General features: G+C 43.4%; 1 protein-coding gene across 2 annotated transcripts in view; it reads left to right on the forward strand.

The window, feature by feature from the left end:
• Positions 1-19,948, forward strand: part of TMEFF1 (transmembrane protein with EGF like and two follistatin like domains 1) — a 175,358-nt gene that overhangs the window by 153,372 nt on the left and 2,038 nt on the right. For both annotated transcript variants that reach the window (XM_064150063.1, XM_064150064.1), the window contains exons 6-9: positions 8,393-8,541; positions 9,995-10,060; positions 15,190-15,313; positions 19,308-19,466. In XM_064150063.1, coding sequence (XP_064006133.1) covers positions 8,393-8,541; positions 9,995-10,060; positions 15,190-15,313; positions 19,308-19,466 — 498 coding nt within the window. The remainder of the gene's footprint in view (positions 1-8,392; positions 8,542-9,994; positions 10,061-15,189; positions 15,314-19,307; positions 19,467-19,948) is intronic.

The following is a 19,948-nucleotide window of genomic DNA, read 5'->3' on the forward strand; positions in this document are numbered from 1 at the left end:
CTATACTGATCCCTGGGGTTGTTCTTTCCCAGGTGCAAGACTCTACACTTGTCCTTGTTGAATTTCATTCCATTTCTCCCTGCCCAACTCTCCAGGCTGTCCAAGTCTCACTGCATGGCAGCACAGCCTTCTGATGTGGCAGCCACTCCACACTGTTTGGTCTCTTTAGGACACTGAGCAGCAAAGTCTAGCAAGACATCAACTTGGAGAATTAACTGCCCATTTCAATCATTTTGATTAAAACCAATGGGGAAGTTATTGTGGGAGAAAAAACCAAAACCAAATGAACAAACAAACAAACACAAGGGGAAAAAAAACAAACCAAACTGAAACAAAAACCAAACCAACCAAACAAAACAAGCAAAAAAAAACTTTGTGGGGCTCTGACTGCTTTTATTCCACTGTGACTTTTACTAGAAGCTGTTACAGCAAAGACTTAGAATCATAGAATCATAGAATCAACCAGGTTGGAAGAGACCTCCAAGATCATCCAGTCCAACCTATCACCCTGCCCTATCCAGTCAAATAGACCATGGCACTAAGTGCCTCATCCAGGCTTTTCTTGAACACCTCCAGGGACAGTGACTCCACCACCTCCCTGGGCAGCCCATTCCAATGCCAATCACTCTCTCTGGCAAGAACTTCTTCCCAATATCCAGCCTATACCTACCCTGGCACAACTTGAGACTGTGTCCCCTTGTTCTATTGCTGGTTGCCTGGGAGAAGAGGCCACCCCCCACCTGGCTACAATGCCCCTTCAGGTAGTTGTAGACAGTAATAAGATCACCCCTGAGCCTCCTCTTCTCCAGGCTAAACAGGCCCAGCTCCCTCAGCCTCTCCTCATAGGATTTGTGCTCCAGGCCCCTCACCAGCTTTGTTGCCTTTCTCTGGACATGTTCCAGCACCTCAACACCCTTCTTGAATTGAGGGACCGAGAACTGGACACAGTACTCAAGGTGTGGTCTGACCAGTGCTGAGTACAGGGGAAGAGTAACCTCCCTTGACCTACTGGCCACACTGTTCCTGATACAGGCCAGGATGCCATTGGCTCTCTTGGCCACCTGGGCACGCTGCTGGCTCATCTTCAGCTTACTGTCTTGAAGCATTCATTCACTTCTTTCTGGTATGAAGCATCAAGTGCTTTTAAGACATCTCTAGTAGGTGATTCTGATAAGTGGCACTTCCTTAGAAGACTAACTCTTTTCTTCTGGAGTCTGTACTGAGCAGCCACACATCAGGCTGAAGATGCTAGTTGGTAGTTTTTCTTACTTTTCACAGGGCACCAAGCAGGATCAGGTTTGTCAAACATGTACAAAAGCCAACAGCAGAGCACTGATGTTGCTTAGGCTTTGGAGAACTCCCTCAGCTCCAAGCAACAGCAGCAGTAGGAGGGATAGGATTTTGCCATAGTCTTGACTTGTATCGGGATGTGATGATTGATTTACCCAATGTGGCACAGCTTTGGCAAGCCTGAGGGAAGAGTAGCACTTTGAAAAAGCAGCCAGGGGAACAGAGAAGCCTTTTATTGTAGGACTGTTTTGTTGGGGTTTTCGGATGCAGACGTTTTGTGTCATTTTAGCAGCTCAAAATCAGCTCCACACAAAAATTTATGCTGGCACCACTGTGGGACTTCAGGCAGTTGTTCCTGAAGTTACTCCAAATAGCAGGATTAAATAGTGGAGTGCCAGAACAAAGATACTATGAAGTTTAAAAGTATTCTGGTATTTTTGTTATGCAAGTTTTCAAAAGAGTTACTTTTCTCTTTATGAAAATTTGCATGATTCTGGGTTTTCTTTCCCAAGATCCTTCCTGATCCTTCCTTTTGGGTTTAAACCTCAGATTTTCCACACTAGACTTTTAAATATTTTGTTCCAATGTTATTTCTGACTGCGACATCATCACATGTGATGGTCAGGACCAGGGGATTGAGTCCAGCATCAGTAAGTTTGCAGATGACATCAAGCCAGGAGCAGGTGTTGATCTGTTGGAAGGTAGGAGCGCCCTGCAGAGGGACCTGGACAGGCTGGATGGGTGGGCAGAGGCCAATGGGATGAGATTTAACAAGGCCAAGTGCAGGGTTCTTTACTTTGACCACAACAGCCCCAAGCCACACTACAGGCTGGGGAGAAGGTGGCTGGAGAGCAGCGAGGAAGAAAAAGACCAAAGCGAGTGCTGGTAGATAGTGCTGAAGATGAGCCAGCAGTGTGCCCAGGTGGCCAAGGGAGCCAATGGCATCCTGGCCTGCATCAGGAACAGTGTGGCCAGTAGGACAAGGGAGGTTATTCTTCCCCTGTACTCAGCACTGGTTAGGCCACACCTTGAGTACTGTGTCCAGTTCTGGGCCCCTCAATTCAAGAGAGATGTTGAGATACTGGAACGTGTCCAGAGAAGGGCAACAAGGCTGGTGAGGGGCCTGGAACACAAACCCTTTGAGGAGAGGCTGAGGGAGCTGGGGTTGTTTAGCCTGGAGAAGAGGAGGCTTAGGGGTGACCTCATTGCTGTCTACAATGACCTGAAGGGAGGTTGTAGCCAGGTGGGGGTTGGTCTCTTCTCCCAGGCAACCAGCAACAGAACAAGGGGACAGTCTGAAGTTGTGCTGGGGGAGGTCTAGGCTGGAAGTTGTGCTGGGGGAGGTCTAGGCTAGTTCTTCACAGAGAGAGTGATTGGCATTGGAATGGGCTGCCCAGGGAGGTAATAGAGTCACCGTCCCTGGAGGTGTTCAAGCAAAGCCTGGCTGAGGCACTTAGTGCCATGGTCTAGTTGACTGGCTAGGGCTGGGGGATAGGTGGGACAGGAAGATCTTGGAGGTCTCTTCCAACCTGGTTGATTCTATGATTCTATGCTATCATCTCCTTGGACTCTGTCAGCAATCCAAATCAGACCAATCTTTAGTAGTAATGAGAATATAATGAGAGGTAATTTTTTTTCTTTCTTTTATTGCAAACCAGTCAATTTTGTACCCTGTAATCTCAGCCTGCACCTACCTTCTCACACCAGAAGGCACATGCTTAGAAGCACACCTCATTTTTATTTCTGCTGGTAATTAGGGACAAAAAGAATGCATCTTGCTTCTCTTATTTTCTGTAAGATATAGAACAAAGATGTTACCCAAAATGCAGTGTTAACGATATTTAAAGCAAGAATCAAAGCTGGGGCATTAGCACAACAAATGCAGTATAGTGTTTTAATGCATGCTATTAATAACTCACAGTTAGTAAAGTAAGGTGAAAAGTTCTGTTAAAAATACCCTTTTGGGTGGATTAAAGTCTTAACTTGAATGATGCTGATTCAGTGCTTCCTGTTTTATAGAATTGTCTTCTGTTCCATATTCCTACATTTCTAATTGCATAGCCTTATATTTTTATGCTGTGAATATGAATTTAGGAAAATAATCAGAGTCTTTGCATCCCTTTGTCCCTGAAACTGTTTTCAGGCAAGTGCTCATTGCAAGCTGGTGGCTGACAAGAGCCCAGCCTCATGGCAAGGCTACCATCCACCAGTCCTTCTGCCCAAGTTTTGCTGGAAGGTGTTCATAGCCGCATGGTTGAGCTGCATGTGGCACTTCTGTCATGGACCACTGTACCTGGACACGCTGCTGGCAGGAGATAAGGCAGAAGTGAGAATGAGTGCTTAAGTGGTGGGATATTAGAAATTTTACAGTTAGGATCTGTTCTTTGTCCTCCTGGGTGCCCCTCTTAGGCTGCTGCCATATTACCCCACTCCATCTACCTGATCTCAGGTTTTTCCTGCCCTCCTTTCTTGTGTAGAATCATAGAATCAACCAGGTTGGAAGAGACCTCCAAGATCATCCAGTCCAACCTATCACCCAGCCCTGTCCAATCAAACCAGACCATGGCACTAAGTGCCTCAGCCAGACTTTTCTTGAACACCTCCAGGGACAGTGACTCCACCACCTCCCTGGGCAGCCCATTCCAATGCCAATCACTCTCTCTGTCAAGAACTCCCTCCTGACATCCAGCCTATACCTCTCCTGGCACAACTTGATACTGTGTCCCCTTGTTCTGTTGCTGGTTGCCTGGGAGACCAACCCCCACCTGGCTACAGCCTCCCTTCAGGTAGTTGTAGACAGCAATGAGGTCACCCCTGAGCCTCCTCTTCTCCAGGCTAAACAACCCCACAACTGGACACAGCATTCAAGGTGTGGCCTGACCAGTGCTGAGTACAGGGGAAGAATAACCTCCCTTGTCCTACTGGCCACACTATTCCTGATACAGGCCAGGATGCCATTGGCTGTCTTGGCCACCTGGGCACACTGCTGGCTCATGTTCAGCTACTATCTACCAGTACCCTCAGGTCCCTTTCTTCCTGGCTGCTCTCCAGCCACTCTGTCCCCAGCCTGTAGCACTGCTTGGGGTTGTTGTGGCCAAAGTGCAGAACCCTGCACTTGGCCTTGTTAAATCTCATCCCATTGGCCTCTGCCCACCCATCCAGCCTGTCCAGGTCCCTCTGCAGGGCTCTCCTACCTTCCAACAGATTAACACCTGCTCCTGTGTTGTCCTCTGCTCTCTTTGTGCCATGCCCATCATAAGAGGCACTTGTCAGGGAGCAGATTATAAAACTCAGGTCTGTGTCCAGTTTCAGTCTTCAGTGCCCCACACAGGTTCTTCTGTCTGTAAAAGCCCCTGATAAGATTTCTGCCCTTTAGGGCATCTATTTTAGCTTGTTAACACTGTCTAACTCACATTGTCCCATACTTTGTGTGCTGCTTGCATGGTCCATAGAATGGTTCAGCCTCATGTGTAGTTCTTTCTAGTCTTTGGTGTTGGCCTGGCTTTAGGACTCAAATTGGCTGGTGGGTGGTAGAGTTTCCCCTCAGGAGGCTAGATTTTCTGGCATCTCCTCATGTCAACTATTGGCTGCCCTCTGTAGCTCTTAAGGGTGCAATATATCTTTAGTATTTCATAGCAGGTTCTTTTGGGGATTTTTCCAATACTTCCTGAGCTGCTTTTTCTTGTTTCAGGCAGTGGTGTGGTGGTCCTGTCATCTTGCAGGGACTCAGCTACCAGTTTCTATGTGTTTGATGTGCAGCATCAGAGCAGCAACTTGTTCTCCTGTGGTTTTACCTTCCTTCACAAATACCAAGCAGTTAAAAACAACTTTCATGTTTTCAGTTGAGAGCAGCACTCTTCATACTTCATGGATTCTGTCTCACAATTTGTCACTACCTGCAGGCCTGGCTGTTTTATTCAGTCTAGTGCCAACTAGCTGCAAGCAAGGATGACTCCTCTGCATCCACATGGACTCTCTGATAGGTACAGGTTTCTAACGTGTGTTCCTGGTTCCCTCTGCCACCCCATTGCCTCTGCAGAGGTCTTGCTACTTTCAAAGCATCACACCCCAGCCATGTCCTCCTCTTAACTTATTTTTCAGTGGTTTGAAAGGCTTCAGGATTTTATATTGGAATAATGAAGCATAATGGTTTCAAGAACCTCAGTCCAGTTCAACCATTCACTATCCTGCAGTGTAATTAAACCACCTGCTTCTGCATGCCAGGCAGCTCTGTTGAAGCATCTGTAGCAGGAAGTGGCCAGGTGAAGACCAGATGTAAAATCTGGCACCATGGTCATAGGCAAAGCAGTAGCTAACAATATCAGGCAGATAATCAAATGCATGTGGGGGAACAAACGTCTGAAACTGAACTTTTGAACTCTGCAGTTGCAACCATCATGGACTGAGTGAGGTCTAAATTCTGTGTAATGCTTGGTCTAAACAAAAGTGTCACAAGTTAAATCCTCCAGTGAATAAAGAGCCATGATACAAAGTCAACAGCAGGAAAGTTGGTCCTGTGATGTACTTCTTCAAATAGACTGTTTAGACCAGGAAAGTGAGGGCCTGGACTCTGAAGAGGTGATCTGAAAGGCAGTGGACAGAAGTAAGGTGTCTGGAAGGAGGATGGTGTGGATCCTGGAAGAGGGGGCAGATACTGGAAATCCAAGACACACACACCAAGGGATGCCCCAGGAGCTGTTTCAGTTTTGCAAGGCACTGTGGCTGGCAGTGGTAGGGCAGAAACTGCCACCACTGTCTGCCCCATCTCTGTGTGGGTAAGGGCAGTCAGGACCTGTGACCTAGGAAATGTGTGCATGAGCAGCACAGGTAAAGTGTGGGCAGCAGGCATATGTCCTGGCCAGGTCTGGCCGGTGTGGTCCTTGCTGGAGATTGATGTACACGCACCACTTGCACCTGTGGATGGAAAGCACATATGTCTGTGAGCTGGGATAGAGCCTCAACCACATCTCTGGGCAACCTGTTCCAGTATTTTAGCACTGTCATTGTAAAGAACTTCCTCCTTATGTCTCATTTACATTTACCCTGCTCCAGTCTAAAGCCATTGCCCTGTGTCCTATCACTACAAGCCCTTCTAAGAAGTCCTTTCCCAGCCTTCCTGTAGGTCCCCTTCAAATATTGAAATGTAGCTATAAGGTCTCCTTGAAGCCTTCTCTTCTCCAGAGTGAACAGCCTCAGTTCCTTCAGTCTGTCTTCATCTTTCATCAGCCCTCTGATCATCTTTCTGGCCCTCCTCTAGACCCACTCCAGCAGGTCCATGTCTCTCTTGTCTTGAGGACCCCAGAGCTGGACACAGTACTCTAAGTGATGTCTCACCAGAGCAGGGCAGAGTGGCAGAATCACCTCTCTCGACCTGCTGGCCATGCTTCTTTTGATGCAGCCCAGGATGTGATTTGCCCTCTGCACTGCCACTGTGCATTGTTGGCTCATGTCCAGCTTCTTGTCCTCCAGTACCCCCAAGGAATTTTCTGCAGGGCTTCCTGCAGATGTTTGGACATAGAAATACAGATGCAATCGTGGTAGAGACATTTACACAAATGCTCTCAAATGTGCCAAGGGTGGGTGTGTGCAGGTAGTGGTGATTCCTGGGTGCTAAGGCTGAGTGAAGGTGTCTGTAAGCACATAGCCAGTGCCATACAAATTAGGATGAATTCTCCTCTCATTTGTGTCACTAAATGTGCATGACTGCTGAGTTGTGAGCCTTTTATTTCACAGTATCACAGTATCACCAAGGTTGGAAGAGACCTCACAGATCATCAAGTCCAACCCTTTACCACAGAGCTCAAGACTAGACCATGGCACCAAGTGCCATGTCCAGTCCTGCCTTGAACAGCTCCAGGGACAGCGACTCCACCACCTCCCCAGGCAGCCCATTCCAGTGTCCAATGACTCTCTCAGTGAAGAACTTTCTCCTCACCTCAAGCCTAAATTTCCCCTGGTGCAGCCTGAGGCTGTGTCCTCTCGTTCTGGCGCTGGCCACCTGAGAGAAGAGAGCAACCTCCCCCCGGCCACAACCACCCTTCAGGTAGTTGTAGACAGCAATAAGGTCACCCCTGAGCCTCCTCTTCTCCTATTTGCATATAATAAACCCTAATAAACACCTCATCAGGCTTAAAATCACGTGGGAGCATGTAAACATGATGGTACTTCTTCTTCTGGATCTAATCCTTTCCAGTAAGAAAAACATACTCTATGTTCATCACGTTGATAATTAGTGGCTTTGTGGGTACCTTGGGAGGTAGATCCCAAGGATGTGTAGAGACTCATTACAGGGCCAGTTTTTCACTGTCAGTAGGTGCACTTGAAAAACCATTTGCACTAAAAATGTTTTGCCCTACATTTGTGCGGTTGGCAGCCAGCCACATGATAGGGCTTCATTTTTCCCACTTTCATTTTGCCATCTCCAGTCACAAATTGTACAGAAAAGGCTGTATCTAGAGCAGCCAAAGTGTCAATTTGATGAAATATGAAATAAGTCAGGTTGCATCATCTTTGTTTTAAATACAGCATAATAACCCACTTATTGTTAACTTTCAAAGGTATGAATGGATGTCTCAGTGAAATAACACAGGCAACCAAGCATGTTGATTTCGTGTGGCTTCTGAAACAGAAAACATCATTTTAAGGTGTAACAGAAATGAGAGTTCTTTTCTATTCTGTTCTTTGTTTCCCTCTCAGGGATCCTGACACACCCAGAAAAGCAGAATATTCAGCTGGTTTTGTTCACATTCGAGAAGAGACAGCACAAGTAGTTATGTCTGTATTAAATCTGCCTGGCATTGCGTTATTAAATCTTCCTAGCAATGTATTATCAAATCTTAGCTGTTAATCAAAGAGATTGATGCCCTAATAAAACCACAAGAGCAATAAGCACACTATTAAAAAACACACTGAAGCACCTATTTGTGATTTTGTACATTCTACTTGGAAGCCTGAGGCATCAATGAATTCCTCAGCATCCTTGTGCAATACACTTTTCTCTCCTGGTGTTAGTGTACAAGCTAGTGTTTGTTCAGGACTTGAGATGAGTTCATTTTTGTTTGCTGGATGTCAATCTTGTATTGCTGTGTGTTTCAATTAACAGGTGTGTATGTAATATAGACTGCAGTGGATACAGTTTTAACCCCGTGTGTGCTTCGGATGGAAGTTCCTATAACAATCCGTGCTTTGTTAGAGAAGCATCATGTCTGAGACAAGAGCAGATCGACATCAGGCACCTCGGACACTGCTCAGGTAGGCTTCATTTTGTTTTTCTGGTAAATATAAGTTCTGACATGCTGGAAGGTGTCCAGAGAAGGGTGACAAAGCTGGTGAAGGGCCTGGAACACAAACCCTATGAGGAGAGGCTGAGGGAGCTGGGGCTGTTTAGCCTGGAGAAGAGGAGGCTCAGGGGGGACCTCATTGCTGTCTACAACTACCTGAAGGGAGGTTGTAGCCAGCTGGGGGGTGGTCTCTTCTCCCAGATAACCAGCAACAGAACAAGAGGACACAGTGTCAAGTTGTGCTGGGGGAAGTATAGGCTGGATGTTAGGAAGAAGTTCTTCCCAGAGAGAGTGATTGGCATTGGAATGGGCTGCCCTGGAGGTGTTCAAGAAAAGCCTGGATGAGGCACTTAGTGCCATGGTCTAGTTGACTGGCTAGGGCTGGGTGCTAGGTTGGCCTGGATGATCTTGGAGGTCTCTTCCAGCCTGGTTGATTCTGTGATTCTATGACTTGGTAGAGTTTTCTCTTTTCCATTTTTGATCAGAAGTTACTGATCCAGTTACTGGTGAACTTTCTGCCTAAATTTTCAAGTTCCCCATGCAGAGATAAGTTTACACTATAGAGATACCTGCTGTATTGACACTACCTTTCTTTGCCTGCTGTTACCTGGAAAAACAGCAAAAGCTCATAGGAGAATCTAAGCAGTAGGCCAATGGTTCCTACATGGGGGGATGGTAAGAAGTACAAGAGCAAAAGGAGTATTGGTGTGTGGGAAACTTTCCTTTCTACTGCTGTGGGCTGTACAACATGCTTCCAAGCTCCCAGAGGCAAAAGTATTTATTTATCTCATTTTCTAGTATTGGAATGATTATTGAAACCCTGTGACATCTGCCTTGTAGATAGTCATGTGTGTGACACTTCAGTTTTGGTGTCTTGCAGTCAGGACCTCCTCACAGGAATAACAGCATTCCACTAACTTTTTGATAGTTACATCCAGATCTATGACTTGGACATTGGAATGGGCTGCCCAGGGAGGTGGTGGAGTCACCATCCCTGGGAGTGTTCAAGAAAAGCCTGGATGAGGCACTTAGTGCCATGGTCTAGTTGACTGGATAGGGCTGGGTGCTAGGTTGGACTGGATGATCTTGGAGGTCTCTTCCAACCTGGTTGATTCTATGATTCTATGGCAGTTCCAAAACCAAAACAGGCTGTCGCTGAAACAACCTAGGCCCATACCATGGAAAAGTTTTTAGATCAAAACATTGCTCAAGGTGTGCTGTGTGTTGGTCTGGATGATGGAGCTACTGTTACTGACCAGGTGGGCTACCAGGCCAGTTGTACAGGAAGAGCAGTGTGAGAATATGTCAACTTATACTGCAATTAAAATGCTTTGAATGTTATTCTGGCTTCTCAATGACATACATGTAGTGATCTGGAAATAAACCTTTCCTAATAGCTATCCATGCATGTATTTACCATCTAGATACAGAGGATACAAATGCCGTTGGAAAGAAAGATGATGGCATGCAGTATCGGCCCGAGGTGAAAGGTACTGTGCTGACTTTATGCTGTTGACTTATGGTTTCACAAGAGGAGAAAATGCAGCATGCAGGTCCCTTCCTGTCTGCTTTAATTTCTGTAACCAAGACAGACCTGTGAACAGCTTCTTTCTTAAAAGCATGTTGCAAGGCTGGCAAGGAGGAGATGTCTGTGATTTCTTGAGGTTTGCCTGTTGTATTCTGCTTAAGATGTGCAGCTGTTCACCACCCTATGTGGCAGTCACAGGATTAGACTCCTCTAAAGTGCTGTGAAAATGATTTTACTGGAAGACACCAAGCTGTGACATTTCTGATGGAATGACACAAGCCTCCCTTCTGTGACCCCATCTTGTCTCAGAAAGAAAGAAAGAAAGAAAGAAAGAAAGAAAGAAAGAAAGAAAGAAAGAAAGAAAGAAAGAAAGAAAGAAAGAAAGAAAGAAAAGAAAGGAAGGAAGGAAGGAAGGAAGAGAGAAAGAAGGGAAGAGAGAAGGGAAGAGAGAGAGGAAGAGAGAGAGGAAGAGGGAGAGGGAGAGAGGAAGAGAGAGAGAGAAAGAAAGAAAGAAAGAAAGAAAGAAAGAAAGAAAGAAAGAAAGAAAGAAAGAAAGAAAGAAAGAAAGAAAGAAAGAAAGAAAGAAAGAAAGAAAGAAAGAAAAGAAAAGAAAGGAAGGAAGGAAGGAAGAGAGAAAGAAGGGAAGAGAGAAGGGAAGAGAGAGAGGAAGAGAGAGAGGAAGAGGGAGAGGGAGAGAGGAAGAGAGAGAGAGAGAAAGAAAGAAAGAAAGAAAGAAAGAAAGAAAGAAAGAAAGAAAGAAAGAAAGAAAGAAAGAAAGAAAGAAAGAAAGAAAGAAAGAAAGAAAGAAAGAAAGAAAGAAAGAAAGAAAGAAAAAGAAAGAAAGGGATAAGGAGAGAGAGGGAGGGAGAAAGAGAGAGAGGGAGAAAGGGAGAAAGAGAGAAAGGAAAAGAGAGAGGGAGGGAGGGAGAGAAAAAAGCAGGGTCTGTATTTCCTAGGTTGTTTTTAAATGCTTTCAATAAACCAATATGCTGAATCACATTGGTTGAAAATGTTTTATCTATATGTACCTTACCTTTAATAACTTTACTATACATCAAATAAGGCAGGGTTTCATTTTCTGCCCAGTTAATTTATGTGGTGGAAGCCCATGTGTGTCAGGCACACTCTCAGAGTACATATGCTTCTGCATGGCATGGTTCTTGCTCAAACTATTGCTGTCCAGGACAAAATACCTCTGTCTTTCTCAAATTAGTGGCAAAGAGATCTTCGTCATTTTTAACCTTTCCACATCTTGTCTCACAAATGACAAAATGGAATGAAATGGAGTAGAGTAGAATAGAGTAGAAGAATAGAATACAGTAGAACAGAACAGAACAGAATAGAATAGAATAGAATAGAATAGAATAGAATAGAATAGAATAGAATAGAACAGAACAGAATAGAATAGAATAGAATAGAATAGAACAGAACAGAATAATGTTCATCTGGAAGGGACATACACCAATCATCTAGTTCAACTGCCTCACCAATTCAGGTCAGACCCAGAGATAAAAGCATGTTGTTCAGAGCATTGTCCAAATGCCTTTTAAATATTGATAGGCTTGGGGCATCATCCACATTTCCAGGAGCCTCTTCCAATGCCCTCTTCATGACCCTCTCAGTGAATAAATACCTCCTAATGTCAAGTCTAAATGCTGTTAAACTTGGTTTGCACTGTTATGACCTCTCAAAGCCATCTCACCACAGCTTTCAACATTCTTTGTGTTCTTGAAAAGCCTTGCAGTGCCAAAAAGCTCCTTTTCACAAATTCTCTTATTTTCACTCCATATGAGGTACCAGTTGGAATGATTCAATATTAATTTTCAGTTACATTGTGAGGGCATAACAGGCTTCAAATACAAGATACATCTTATTATGTAATGAAAAAGCAGTTTTTGTTTCTATTTAGAAGGTACAGGCTTTTATTCATTGCATATTGCCCTTGAAATGTAGTTAGTGGGCAAAGCCCCACATAATTACTACTCTTAATATATATAGCTTGTTCAGTTTCAAGTTCAGCAAATGATGTTCACAGAGGGAGGAGGTCTTGTGGGGAAAAGATTGGGTTGGATTTTTTTTGCAAGTAGTCAGGTCTTTTTAGATAACAAGAGCCTGAAGTGCTTGATTGACTTTTGCATCCAGGATAAGAGCACAGTCCACACTTCTGTCTGTTTTAAACCATGTTCTCTGATTGTATGATGCCTTCTGGTCTCTAGAGCCGGAGCCATGACAGTCTCCTCCTTTTGTAGTGCAAATGAGTACTGAAAGTTACATCAGAAAGTTCTCTCTTCCCACATGCTTGCTGGTTTTGTTGTATCAAGTTAGGCTGGGTTTCGTGTGTGCCTCTTCCTTCTGGCAACACATCTGAACTCTTCCATCCAGTCGTTCTTTCAAGGCTCCCACACCACTTAAATATTTCAGTTTGAAGCTCTGGAGCAGTTTAGCAGGCTTCTCACATTAAAAATGGATTCCTGTCAAAAGGTGGGTAAATGTCTGCTTTACGCTGGGAACCATCTCCTGCATTTACCAACATCTCTGCGCTCAGTACAAGTTTTGCCTCTAACTTTGGTGGCTGTGGCTACTTGTCCACCTCTCAGGGAGCACATTTTTCACTGGACTTCACATTCTGTGTGAGTATATTGATTGAAACCAGACATAGAACAGCTATCTGAGCAGACTAATATGTTTCTGTGTAGCTTATTACTAGCCTTTGATTGGTACCAGATGTGACAGTAATTAACTACACGAAGGAGGAGCAAGGCAACAGCTCTGTGATGAGACATGCCCAGTTTATTCCTCTTAGATGTGCCACAACGTAGTCTATTCCATCAGGGCAGTGATGAACATATTGTCAGCATTAGGCCATGTTTAGCCTGGAGAAGAGGAGGCTCAGGGGTGATCTTATTACTGTCTACAACTACCTGAAGGGGCATTGTAGCCAGGTGGGGGGTGGCCTCTTCTCCCAGGTAACCAGCAATACAACAAGGGGACACAGTCTCAAGTTGTGCCAGGGTAGGTATAGGCTGGATATTAGGAAGAAGTTCTTCACAGAGAGAGTGATTGGCATTGGAATGGGCTGCCCAGGGAGGTGGTGGAGGCACTGTCCCTGGGGGTCTTCCAAGAAAAGCCTGGCTGAGGCACTTAGTGCCATGGTCTAGTTGACTGGATAGGGCTGGGTGCAAGGTTGGACTGGATGATCTTGGAGGTCTCTTCCAACCTGGTTGATTCTATGATTCTATGTTCTTCCCTTATATCAAGTCTTCTGTATTTTGGAAGCACAGACTGAGCAAACAGGCTTCCTTATAGCTAAAGCATCTAGTAGTTAGATTTATTTATTTTCTCCTGCAACAAGTTAGAAAAGATTCCAAGAAAATTACAGAGGAAATCTTTAAGAGCAGCACCCTTTCTTTTTTCTTTCTTGTTTTTAATTTCTTATGTAAACATGTTCTCTTTCTTGCTGGTATTCCTTCAAAGATCTACAGTTGTATAAGAGATTTCTTCTTCACAGGCCCTTTTTGCATTGCACCTGCAGTTCATTATAATCTCGCACTTGTGATGCTGTAGTCTATTGCCATGGAAATGAGCATAAGTCCACAATTACATCTTTAGATCCCTGCTCTTTAGAGAAGTTCATTATGAAATACCAACTTCTGAGTTTAGAACTTTTTGTCAGAAGATAAATTGAAGGGGAAAATTATTAAAAATGTGCACAGTTTTAGGTAGCTTTAATCACATGATGGAAGCATGACAGGTGTTGGAGCAGAAGGGACTGCCTTCCTACATTGAACTGACCTGGCCAGCAAGTAAGTGCCCACCAGGCTCTTTCTCAGCCTCAGTGTGGTGGTTTGGGTGTTCCCCGCCCCCCCACCCTTTGGAAATCATCCAGACTAGACTCAGCCAGCTCTGGAAATATGAATGAAGCTTATATTTACAGCTGGCACAATATACAAGCAGATATTTGCAGTATGTACAGTTATAGACAGAAATATACAAGGTGAAAGGTAATACAAAACCACAACAGCCCTCCCAGAAACCTGAGTCCCCAGGAGGGGCTCCCAACTGCCTTTCCACCTTCTCCCCTACCCCTCTCAACCTTACCCCAGTCCCAAGGAAGAATGGAGGTTCAGCCAGGGGGTTAGGAAGCAAAGTGGATTAGTCCAAACTGGAGGGTGAGGTTAGAGAGTAAGATGCAGGTCAGCCCCAGTGAGAGTGGTTATCTATGGTTTTATTTCTTGTTCCTATACATCTCAGCAAGCCTATGAGCGAAGTAGACATCACCATTGTTTTCCTTTCACAGCCTGGAATCTGGTTCTTCTCACCAAATCATTCTAGCTAGCTTCAAACTGGCACATCTACTTGGCTACAACACAATTCCAATGATGTTCTGATTTTTGACAGAATAGACTTTCTAACTCTTCATCTCTAGCTAGCTTCAAACTAGCTCACTCACCTTCCTCCCAGGAGGGTGGAGGAGATAATCAGAAGAGTAAAACTCATTGGTAAAGATAAAGACAGTTTAAGAAGTGAAGAGGGAAAGAAGAGGGAAAAAAATTACAAGTGATGCAAAAGCCATCACTTGCAACATCCCACCTGCAGAGTGATGCTCAGCTGGTCTCTAAGGAAGACCACTGTTGTAGCGTGTTTGACTTCAGCTATAACAACCAGTGGTACCAGCCAGATTTGGGCTTTATCAAGTTGTTTTCTACTTAGTAATTATAAAATGTGGTTCAGCTTTTTCCTAATTCTTCAGACTTTTCCCTCTGTGTAGACATGGCAGAGGGCTCTCTGTATCTGTGTATTAGCTCTTTGCTCCGACACCACCAGCAAAGCTTCTGCAGATCATCCTGAATTGCTTTGTTTCTGTCATGGATACTTTTCTCCTTTCCAGAAACTTGACATAGGAAGCATATTTGGGTGCACAGTTTTCAGTGCAGCACATCCTCTGTTGGCACCTCTGAAGCATCACTCGCTTTATTATTCTGTGTTCCTTTACTCACAACAAGTTTTTTTAAGATCTGTTGCTCTTGGTTGAGATTTTTTAATGAATATCATGCAAGCATTTATAATTGCTTATGCATATTTCCTTTCAAGATGCCAGTGATCAAAGAGAAGACATTTACATTGGAAACCACATACCTTGTTCAGAAAGCTTCAACGGCTACTGTATACACGGAAAATGTGAATTCATTTATTCCACTCAGAAGGCTTCCTGCCGGTAAGTCCTGCATGCCTCCAAAATGTGCTTGAAATTGCTGTAAAGCTTAATCAAAACGCTCTCTAGACGTAATTACAGCATGTATTAGTTGGCAGTTATCTAAACCGTGGCGAAAGAGCCGTATCCATGTGCTCGGAGCAGCACCCAGCTGCTCCAGTCAGGCAGGAGATAGCGCTTAGAGAAGAAGCTCTGTCAGTCAGGTACTTCAGAAGCGGAATGCCTCTGAGGAGTGTGGCTTCCATGTTGTTTTCTTGCTTTCAGATACTAAATCCTACCTAGAGAAAAGAAAAACTGCCAAAAGATGCTTTGTCTCGCAAGGCTTCTCCGTGTGACTGCTTTCCCCATTGACCTCTCAGTCTGCTCTTACACTAACTGCACATTTTATTGCTCCTGTCATAAACTCTCTCTAGAGGAGCAATGTCTTATTTTTAACATTCTTTGCCCTTTTCCACAATAATAGGCTTCATCTAGAGAGCATAAGATTGCCAAATATTCTTTACCCCACACTTTTTGTCTGCAGTACTATGCAGTACACTCAGTATCAAGCCTCTCAGTGTTTCCCAGGGTATTTGAACGTTCCAGTTTATTTCTTCAGCTTCAAGATAGTTTTTTTATGTATTTCACCATGTCAATTCTATATCTTTATTTTCCTCAAGAAAAAACAAAAGCTGTTTATAGAAAAACTCTGCTTCTTTATAACCTGTAGCACCCTGCTTATTTTGAAGTTTCTCCCCTAAACTCTTATCTCCCAAGCTTGTATTTTCAGATTAATGTGGTTCAAGATGCTATAACTCTTTGCTTTCTTTTGCTTTGGAAACTTCAACTATAAATCCATTAGATGCTATCACATTTTCTCTCTTGATCTTTATTGATCGAGGCTATTTAGAGTTTTTTTGTAGTGCCAAGATTTAAGGGTTTCCAGACTGATCAGAGAGCAGGAAGCTCAAAAAGCAACTCAGCTGAAGCACTTGAAAGCTTATGTTATTCCTTTTCCCATCTGAGACCCTTTCTTGTTTATTTTCACCTTTCCAATAAGACTTACTTGTTTCTCTCTGCTTTGGCCAGAACCAAAACAGTTCAATGTGGCTTCAATTCTCTTACAAAACTGAGTGCACCCCCACATCATCTTGATGGCCATTAGCCAGCACTATTTGACTGCAGTATTAGTCTGTTCTAGAGCTATGTTTAACACTATTTCTGATGGATTTGTTCTCACAACATTCAAAGTAGAGGTATATGAAGGAAAAAAATCCAGGCTGAAGGAGGTGATTTTATTGTTTCTCAGCGTTTTTATTTCTGAGTCATGTTAATCATATTGCAATTTATTAATTTATGAGTCAATTACTATTCAACCACTTAGGTGTGATTACTCTAATAATTACTAATAGGCAATTTTTGGATTAATTTAATTAATGTACTTAACCTTTTAAATTCTACTTTATAATTACATTTACTCTTACTATCTTCATTTATATATTTAAACAGCCTGAGCAGTATTTCAGCACAACAAACCTAGCACAACAAATCTCACACAGTTCCAGTTGAGAATTTCTGTCAGTTCTTAACCCTAAGTATCAGATCTCAGATTTTCTTGACTATATTAAATATTGATGGTCTCATACTTTAAATGTATTTTCTACTGGAGCAGTTATTAAGGGAAAAGAAAATATCTATATCAGACAGCAATCCACTGTAGTAATCGTGTACTTCTATGCAAGAAAAAAACTTCTCTCTTTCTCTGGCAAGGAAAATATAATGATTGATGCTAGGGGCACGTTGTTATTTTCACCTGCTTTGCATTCTCATACGCATCCAGCATACACATTGTTTCATTTGGTCATCATTTCCTGGTAGTGATATATGTGTGGTGTCAAATGACCTACAAGGCTGCAGAAAATACCTGCACATACCAAATTCTGACTTTTGCTTTCACTGGGGCAATTAATCTCCTTTGTTCATTGTGCAGCAGCCCTCCAGGATTGCTGTCAGGCAGGTGGGAGGAAGGGTTTGTAGTAGCAAATGCGTAATACTCAGTTTAGCAGGCTTTCTGCAGCATGGATCTGGTTTATCTCTTTTTGACCACCTTGTGCAGTGCAGTTCTGCCCTTCCCCATCAAGGAAGCGTGGTTCAGCTGTCTGCAAAGAAATCTACACTTCTTTGTGCTAATCTGATTAATCGACTGGTCAGGCTATCTTGATAAATCCATGCTGACCTCTGTTTTTCTTGCTATAATGCTTTATTATATTGCTATATATATTAGCTCAGCAGAGTACTTTAAAATCTGTTCTGCTAGTTTAAGGTAGCTTAAACTAGTGCCTAGTACTTCATCCCCACAACCTTGTTTGCAGGAACTCAATACTCTATTCAATATTTGTCAGAAATGGTTTCCTGTTGCTTCAGTGTTTCTCAGGAAACATCTTTTAATTACTTCTGCTTTATCTGCTTTCTTTTGCCTCTTCTGCTTTAAAGCAATTCTCACACTGATCACATTTGGTCTGTTACCTCCTTTAGTGAAAACAAAAGCAAAGTAGCAATGAGAATTCTGTACTTTTCACTAGCTGGGAGTGCTCTTCATTATTCTTTCTTTTTGTATGATAACCAACATCTTCCTTATCCTTTTCTTTCTTGCATGCTAATGAACTTCTCTCTTCATTCCCTTCCTAGCCATCACTGAGCTTACATGGGAGCGTTTCTTTAGTAACTCCACTCCTATTGGAACTTGCTTCATGCCTGAACCAAACCTCCTTACACAGCAGCTCATGGCTGGCAAAAGTAGAGTCACAAGATTATCAACATGTAAACCCCAACTGTTAAACCTGCATTCAAAGGGGGATTAGGAGTTGCATTAGCAATTGTAGGAAGGTCTGTGGAGCAATTATTTTATTCCTCCAAATTGAATTAATTCCTACCCTAGCACAAAGCTTTTGGATGGATGAGACCAATGTGTTGCATCCAGGTTTATCTGATTGATTTTTACAACAGTGTTGTTTCTGTGCCTGCATGTGAGTATTTCTCCTCCAGCTTTCTACTGCAGAGCTGGAGGCCAGCTGTGCAGTTCAGCTGCCCTTGATGAGGCATTCACATCAGTCAGTTTTAAATGTTAACCATACAAGGAACTTGCTTGAGGATGTAAGTGGTGGTCTTTGATTCTGCAGACTTGAGCTCTGTGTCTTGGATGGCTCTTGCCTTTCTATTGTGGTGCTTCTGTGTCTCTTGTCATGAGGTATGAATTCCTCCAAAGTGTGTTTCCATCAGGAACAGCCTCTGCTGAGTTTACCATTGAGCTAATTCCCAATTGGCACAGACAAGTCGCCAGTTAGAGCAGTCATTTCTCTTCTATCTCCAGCCATTTCTCCCACACCCCTGGCTAATTTTTATGGATTCTTCCATGCACTCTCACTTGAACAGTTGTGGACTACAGGGTTTTCTAGCCTATCTTATGTCAAATTTTGGTCTGGTGATAAGGCAGGAGGGAGTTTGATGCTGCTCTCATCCAATAGGTTTTCCACTTCCATAAGCTGCAGCTTGAAGCAGGACCTTCTTTATCACTCATTTTTCCTCTTTATCACTCCTCTCTCACACTGCCATTGTGGCTGAATGAGCATGCTCACTTTGTGTTTCGTGAGCATGTTTCTTTGTGTTTCATTTACCCTTGTCTACCTGATTCACATAGTTGCTTTAATCTTTCTAAATGTTGCCCCAGTTTAATAACAACCCACTGTGTACTTCTTTTTGCCAAATCAGGGCTTTCACCACACTGGTGTGTTTTCAGAAGGCCACTACTAACTTTATCCAGGAAAGCAGAGCCTGCCTCCTCTGTGTTTTCTCTCGACACAGAAATGTACACCATTCCCCAGCACAAGAGTTATCACACCTCCACCTTCTCACCATCTCTTTCTCAGCCAGGTTCATCTTGGACTCCTTATTTCATCTGCAGAATGTCTGGGCCATTGCTACATTACAGATTCCATGAAATATTCCTTTTCTTTTTCAGGTGTGAATCAGGATATACTGGACAGCACTGTGAAAAGACAGACTTTAGTATTCTTTATGTTGTTCCAAGTAGACAAAAGCTTACGCATGTCCTTATTGCAGCAATAATTGGAGCTGTACAGATTGCCATTATAGTTGCAATTGTCATGTGCATAACAAGGTAGGTAAAGACAAAAAACAGTGAAAAGTTTTTGCATTGCATAGATTTACTTTTTATGTGTTTAAATATTTGATCCCCAACATTTTATGTGCTTTAACATATATCCTGAGCTATTCATGCAGGCCATTCCTGATGATGAAAGCAGAAGGATTACATAACAGTGTCACTGGGGTTTTTGGTCACGAAACTCAGATTTGTTCACATTCACAAAACACCAGTAACCACTCTGAATCCCCAGACCAAATACCCAGCAGAACAGATCAGCCTTGAAACACAGCCAAAAGGTCAGCTGCTGTGTTAGACCTTCACTAGAGTTACTCAAGCATTGCTGATATCTGGTAGAAGCTGGGATCTCACGTCCAGTGAAACCAGAGAGGCTGACAAGAGGCTGGTCTCTGCAGTGCTGCTGTAAATGGTGCTGCACAGAGAGAGGAGTATTCCTCACACTATATATGCTTTCTTAAAATTAACATTCAGTTAGC

This window comes from Pogoniulus pusillus, chromosome 10, assembly GCF_015220805.1.
Source record: "Pogoniulus pusillus isolate bPogPus1 chromosome 10, bPogPus1.pri, whole genome shotgun sequence".
Lineage (NCBI taxonomy): Eukaryota > Metazoa > Chordata > Aves > Piciformes > Lybiidae > Pogoniulus > Pogoniulus pusillus.